This window comes from Hyla sarda, chromosome 2 (genome assembly GCF_029499605.1).
Source record: "Hyla sarda isolate aHylSar1 chromosome 2, aHylSar1.hap1, whole genome shotgun sequence".
Classification (NCBI taxonomy): domain Eukaryota; kingdom Metazoa; phylum Chordata; class Amphibia; order Anura; family Hylidae; genus Hyla; species Hyla sarda.
Genome location: NC_079190.1, coordinates 385,118,287 through 385,125,732, shown reverse-complemented (window position 1 = coordinate 385,125,732; position 7,446 = coordinate 385,118,287). Strand labels below are relative to the sequence as shown.

The window sequence follows — 7,446 nt, the reverse complement described above, 5'->3', positions numbered from 1 at the left end:
ATTAAATCAAGTGACAGGCCATACTACAAGGGATTGATCGAAGGTAAAGACATGTATCCTCTGTAGACAAGTGGCCCACAGTTACAAGGACTGTCCCCTGAGGGAGAGAACGTGGGCATCTTTGGCGGCGAATGCTCCAGCCAGAGAGAATCCAACACAAGCTTCAATGGCACAGAAGGCCAAGGCAAAGCTGGTCAAAGAGGGTAAGAAGGCAAAAGCCCCCGCAACGCAAGTGCAGAGTTCAACAAAAAGAAAGTTGTGGAAACATACCAAACTCCCCTCCCTTGGAATTTTTGGGAAGGATGTCTGGAGAACCCACAGGAGCTGACAGACACCATAGAGGAGACCATCTGCACTAACCTTTTTATTCCCCATTTTTAAGCTTAACATCTTTAGCATTAACGTAAGGGGTATTAGAGGTAGGATTAGACATAAGACTGTGCTTACCTTTTTAGATTCCCAGATGTGTTATGTGTACATGTTGCAGAAATGTGCTTTGCTCTCTTCTGTCTTATAACCATCTGGCCAAGCAGTGTTCCCATGGCCCCTTTTACTGGTCTGATGAGGGTGACAGCAGGGGTGGCCAATCTGCTACGGGGGAATTTGTCTTTGGCAGATTGCTAATTGCAGATGGCATCTTAGAGAAACCCATAATGCTCATCAATGTGTACACCTCTCCTGATGTGGGTGGGAGTCTAGAGGTTTTCCTGACCCTACAGGCCCAGCTCGCAACCACTAGGACTGTAATGTTGGGCAGAGATTTCATCTGCACCATTGAAGTGAACAGGCTAAGTTCAGACACATCGCCCATGGACGATCCTTTGATAGTGAGGGAGCTGATCTCTGCCTCTAAATTCTTTAGGCCCAGCAGGACCCCGGAGAGTTACAAACACCCAGCAGAGCTCTATGTAGCGCTAAGGAATCTCATTTTCCCAGACCTGTTAGAACTGTACGAGAAGATGGTAGTGGAGGGCAGAATACCCCAATCATTGAGGGAAGGGATGATCATGGTGTTAAAAATAGAAATTGGGGAGCTCACACTACTCAACTCAATAGGGACTTATTAGGGTTATAGGTAGAACTTTATGGACTCATGGCAGCAATTCTCTGCACAGAGACTGTAAGGAGATAAGGCTGGGTCCACACTACGTTTTGTCCCATACGGGAGCGCATACGGCAGGGGGGAGCTAAAACCTCGCGCTCCCGTATGTGACCGTATGCGCTCCCGTATGTCATTCATTTCAATGAGCCGACCGGAGTGAAACGTTCGGTCCGGTCGGCTCATTTTTGCGCCGTGTGCTCTTTTACAACCGGACCTAAAACCGTGGTCAACCACAGTTTTAGGTCCGGTTGTAAAAGCGCATACGGCGCAAAAATGAGCCGACCGGACCGAACGTTTCACTCCGGTCGGCTCATTGAAGTGAATGGCATACGGGAGCGCATACGGTCACATACGGGAGCGCGAGGTTTTAGCTCCCCCCTGCCGTATGCGCTCCCGTATGGGACAAAACGTAGTGTGGACCCAGCCTAAGTCACAGATGCCATGCATGCTCATGTTTTAGCTCATTTTCTGTGTCCATCACCTCCTGACCTTTGCCATGGGTTTCTGTTCTACAATCACCCTAAAACACATTAACACTTAATTCAGTGCATAGGGATAACCAAGGACACCAAGAGAACATATAGAACAAAAGCCGCTCTTTAATTTGTAAAAACAGGTTAAGTATACAAAAACCTTAAATACCAGTGTGTACATTGTACACAATCACACGACTTACAAGAATGAAGTTATATATACACACACAACTGAGGATCTTCTGTTTGGAGGGCTTCACGAACACTCTGTCAAAGGAAACTGATGAAAAGCTGGTAAGTGAATATCATGTCACAATGCCACTGGTACTAAAGCTTCTGAATTAGTGACCATGTAAACACTACATAACAAGCAAGCAAAAGAAAAGCATTTTTATTTTAACAACGGATATACTGAGATTCATTCCTCAGATGCCATCTTGGACAAGTACTCTTTGTCGATCTTAAAGAGGCGCCAGCCTTCTTCAGTGGAAAGATCGGATGCACCACGTCTCTTGTAGAACCGAATAGATGGCTCATTCCACTCTGCTACCAGGAAGTGCATACTGCTACAGCGACACTTCACAGCAATCTGGTGGGAAAGGGAGAGTCAGTTCAGTATGTAACATGGGCCAAGAATTCAGATTGGTTGTAGGAATGTCTAAATAGATTTAAAGCCTATTCGCTGTATCTAATGTGTTAGACTTGTTTTAAAGAATAGGTTACAGCAGACTGTTGCCCCTTTTCAGATTTTTTGTCAGGTACACTACAGCCAAAACCCTGAAGCTCTCATGAACAAGTAAGCCATCCATTCTGACAATTTTACAAATTACACTTCAAAAGCTAATCAACAACACACAAAAACACTACTCACCTGACTTAGGTGCTTGAATATTTCTGACCCAATTCCTGACCCTACAAGGATACAAAAAATAAATTCTATAACAAACAAATCACCTATTTTAGCAGCTGCCATCATGAATTTACAGAAAACTTACCTCTTAACTCATTCATCACATAGAAGTCTTCAAGATAGAGAAGCTTCCCTATCCATGGGTCATAAGTGAAGTAGTACATAGCAAATCCAACGATTGTATATCCTGTTAAAGAAGAAAATGACTCATTTAGAAGGTCACTTAAGGATATATTACATACCGCTCATCTCACTTCATGCACACCTACAGCTCTGAAAAAAAATTAGACCACTCCTAATTTCTTACATCAGCATCTCTACATGTATGGCGGTCATTCTATCATGTTAAATGCCAACACAGGCAAACCACATGTTCCTTAATAAGTTACTGATTAAGAGATTACTTGAACCAAATCTAATTTAACATGGAAAAGCTCGAAGGCAAAAATAATGCAAGTAGTACTTAAAAGGTAATTTGAACTAAAACAACACTATTCAGCATGGCTAAAGTTGAAAAGAAAATCTCAGTGGGGAAAATAAAATGTTCCGTTCTGGCTTTACTGGCAGAGGAATACAGTGAGCGTGAAGTTGCTTCCATCCTGATCAACAGCAGTTTACAAGAACAAGGTCAATTAACATTGGGGACAAAGCTACACAGCAGCACAAGGCAAAAGTGACTGTCCACAGGCCAAGATAACGGTCAACCCATTAGAATATCATTCAACCTTAGGAAGACATGAAAATACAAAAATTATGGCAAACAGTAGCTATGGTGAAGTGCAGTGAGGACTGTTCAAAAGTCTCCTAGGGACAAGTATGAAGTTGCACATAGCTAGCAAGAAAGCCATTTATCAATGACAAACAGAGCCAAGCAGAAGTTTGCAAAAGACCATAAGGAAAATGACGAAAGAGCAAGTTCATCTTTTGACAAGACAAATTTTCAACTTAACACCAGGTAGAGGCCTACAAGCCAGTGTTTCGCACCCACAGAATTTGAAAGAGAATCAGTTATCTAGGGATAGGTCACCCTAGATGTAAAGCATGCATGAACTAGGGTATCCTGGACCACCACCTGTTTTTTCTGCTCTGAAAATGTTCCCTATTCTGACAATAGTTTTTTCCAGCAGGATTCTGCTCCAGGCCACACAGCCAAGTCAATCAAGGGAATGGAGGGCCACCAGATCAATACCCTGTTATGGCAAGTCAAATATCCAGACCAGAACCCAATCAAAAACCTCAGGAACTTTAGCAATAGAGAGGATGTTACAAGCCTTTAAAGTTAAGCTACTTGAATGTGTGCCAAGAGTGGAATAAAGTCACCCAACAGCATGATTAAAAGTTAGAATTATTTCACCAAATATTGATTTCTGAACTCTTCCCAATTTAACACATTAGTATTATCTCTAAAAATGATTTTTTTCATATTAATTTGAGGTCTGAAAACAATGCATAAAGCCAGAAAAACTAGTTTTGCAGTGGTCTCCTTTTTTCCAAAGCTGTATATTCTAAACCAAAGTCACACATTGTAATATTTGCACTTAATGCTGCACGATTTCCACTATAGAGATTTCCTTTTACACGGCAGTTCAGAATAATCCACAGCACCATTAACTCGTCTCCCAAAAAAATAAAAAAAAAGTACTAAATACAGTTTATTATTGAATGCTGAATCCAATTTTGCAGAAATGAAAGACTGGAAAGATGAAAAGCAGTTTTAACTATTAAAAAACAAACAAAAAAAAAAAAACAACCAAAGTTGGTGTCCACACAAAAGGAATTGTTAGGTGGAAAGTGGGAGATTTATAAGCAACTCTGCCCCTAGGTCAAATTTTGCAGTTCGTAACAGATTGTTCTTGAAATGGTGGAGAATTTTCCGCAGATGTAATGAAAAACTCAGTGTTCTCCACTAGCACCCTGATCAACTGCACACGTTTTCTGATCTACCGTGTTGGTTGGTTATTCTCTAATGGATGTCCCTAGCAGCCTTACCTCTTTCATGCTCATCTATGTTATTGTGTAACGGATCTTTTAGTTACCTCCCCGCCCACCCATGTACACGGAAGGGCCATCCATGTACATGGCGAAGCTAGAGACTGTAACCTGAAGATTGGGGACAAATTAAAGAGAAAATGTGTTTTAACAAATATTGCAACTGCTTACAAATAGGGTCAAATACAAGAAATGCCACAAGGTTCAACATAAGTCACAACAATAAGAAGCTACAGAAATTATCTCGTTACCATCTACAGTCTTATTTTCTTTCGGCACTTCAGCGACAAGACAGTGGTAGAAAGGATGTTCTCCAAAGCCGTCTTCTAAAAGATCTAAACAGAAAAGAAACCATTTGGTCTGCATGCTACATGAAGCCAGTATCTAGACAATTCTCACACACACACACACACACACACACGCAAACACACACGCAAACACACACACAAACACACACACAAACACACACACAAACACACACACAAACACACACACACACACACACACACACAAACACAAACACACACACGAACAAACACACACGAACAAACACACACGAACAAACACACACGAACAAACACACACGAACAAACACACACGAACAAACACACACGAACAAACACACACGAACAAACACACACAGTTCCATTTAATTTGTCTAAGCAGTCTTCGAAAGGCTCAAGGGATCAAACTGGCAGTGTGCCTGTTCAGGGATCAGTAAAGCAAAACAAATTGCCATACCAACCAAGCCTAAAATAGCAGTACACACTGCAGGTGCACCAAGCCTACTAAAACTGCAGCTTTATTCTTGTACATTGCAGATGCATAATAAAAAAACAGCACACAGGTTTGATTCATACCTTTCTCAGTTAGTACTACTTGGTTTTCCATTTCTTCGTATTTGGCCAATTCCTGTAAGAACAAAATAAATAAAATGTATTAAGTCAATGACTACAGGTCCACCCACAGTTCAAAAACATTGAAAAACTTTGGTACTTTCCTATAAAAGTGCCCTAAGTGCAGTGTTTTACAACCGGTGGGCCTCCAGCTGTTGCAAAACTACAGCTCCCAGTATACTTGTGCAGCCATGTTGGGATTTGTAGTTTTTCAACATCTGACTGGGAAACACTTACTGCACAAATCTCCTTTTGAACCAGGAAACCTAGCAGAGCTAGATTGGCGCTGATCAAAAAGAAGCCAAGCAGCCAGGCTCATCATCAGACTGAGTTCATCGCTGACAATCTTTGTACTGCAACACAGAATATGTTGGCACTAGATCACCAGGGAGTTACACCAGCTCAGATTGCAAAACTGCTTAGTATGAAGTGCAGGCTCCTAGGTTAAAGGCTATTGCAACATGGTATAAAGATCACTTCTTCATACTGACTAGTAACCCTGGTGGTACCAGGAAGAAATTGAAAGTTATACACAACTCACTGGCACAGCTGGCATAGTGTCCCCTTAGGGCAATAGTCCCCAATCTGTGGCAAAACTACAACTCCCAGAATACTGACAGATGCTAGTCACAGGTTTGGAAAACATAAGAAAATATAATGTATAAGCCTTTATATAAGGCAGGGTTTCCTAACCAGTGTGCCTCCAGCTGTTTCAAAACAACAACTAGCAGAATGCCCTGACAGATGCTAGTCACTGGTTTGGAAACCATAAGAAAATATAATGTAGAAGCATATATATATATATATATATATATATATATATATATATATATATATGTGGCAGTGTTTTCTAACCAGTGTTCCTCCAGCTGTTGTAAAACTACAACTCCCAGAATGCCATGACAAATTGCTAGTCATTGGTTTTGAAACCATAAGAAAATATAATGAAGAAGCCTTTATATAAGGCAGGGTTTCCTAACCAGTGTGCCTCCAGCTGTTGCAAAACTACAACTCCCAGAATGCCCGGACAGCTGAACAGCTGGAGGCACACTGGTTAGGAAACACTGATATAAAGTATATACTTGAAATCTTTATGCAGGTATCTCACGTTAACGACGTTCTAGTGACATAAAACAGCTCCTTTACGGTAATCGGAGTCTCATGAATAGTCACGTGACCCAGCACGATGACGTCAGCGTACCTTTATGAGTCGCAATATGTCTTTACAGTCTCCGGGCACAGCTGACCGTATGACATAATTGGCCATTTTCGTCTCTTGTTCTTTTTCCCTTTTCTCACAAGTCCTCTGTACGTGAAGAGTAGGATAAGGTGTTTCTTCATTCGCTTCCCAGGGGCTTCCGCTCCTTAGTCAGTCTGGGACCCTGACTCGGCAGAGAATCCTCGAACAAGCCACGGTGCACCGCAATCTCCGACGTCGAAGTACGGAACGTAACCCTCGGCTACTTTATTTATAGACATTAACCCGCCTCCAGTACTGCCCTCCTCTGCCTGTCAGCCAATAGAAACAGGATTGCATAACGTCTGTTTTTTTTATTTTTTTATTTTATTTACCCCGCCCCATACTCGCTGATCGTTGACGTCACGGATCCCGGAAACTGTGACTCACTGACTAGAGGGATATTCTCGGCAGCTCTTCAGCGCCACTTAGTGGTAGTGTGTTGTCTCAGCACCTTTTATGTAGTGCTACACATTTATCTTTCTATCAATCTATCTCTATCTATCAATCAATCTATCTATCTATCTACCTATCTAATCTATCTACCTATCTATATCTACCTACCTATCTATCTCTATGTACCTCTATCTACCTATCTATATCTACTCTAATCTATTCTATCTATCTAATCTACCTACCTATCTATCTAATCTACCTACCTAATCTACCTATCGAATCTATCTATATCTACCTATTTTATCTATCTTTCTATTTTATCTACCTACCTATCTAATCTATCTATATCTATCTATCTACCTACCTATTTTATCTATCTTTCTATCTTATCTACCTACCTATCTAATCTATCTATCTCTATCTATCTATATCTATCAATCTAT

General features: G+C 41.2%; 1 protein-coding gene across 1 annotated transcript; it reads right to left on the bottom strand.

The window, feature by feature from the left end:
- Window positions 1-1,683: 1,683 nt before the first annotated feature.
- Window positions 1,684-6,908, bottom strand: SAT1 (spermidine/spermine N1-acetyltransferase 1). Its single transcript, XM_056558593.1, has 6 exons — window positions 6,572-6,908; window positions 5,335-5,386; window positions 4,726-4,809; window positions 2,571-2,672; window positions 2,447-2,487; window positions 1,684-2,164 (listed from the first exon to the last, which is right to left on the bottom strand). The coding sequence occupies exons 1-6, from the start codon at window positions 6,635-6,637 to the stop codon at window positions 1,994-1,996; spliced, it is 516 nt and encodes a 171-aa protein (XP_056414568.1). The 5' UTR covers window positions 6,638-6,908; the 3' UTR covers window positions 1,684-1,993.
- Window positions 6,909-7,446: the final 538 nt, after the last annotated feature.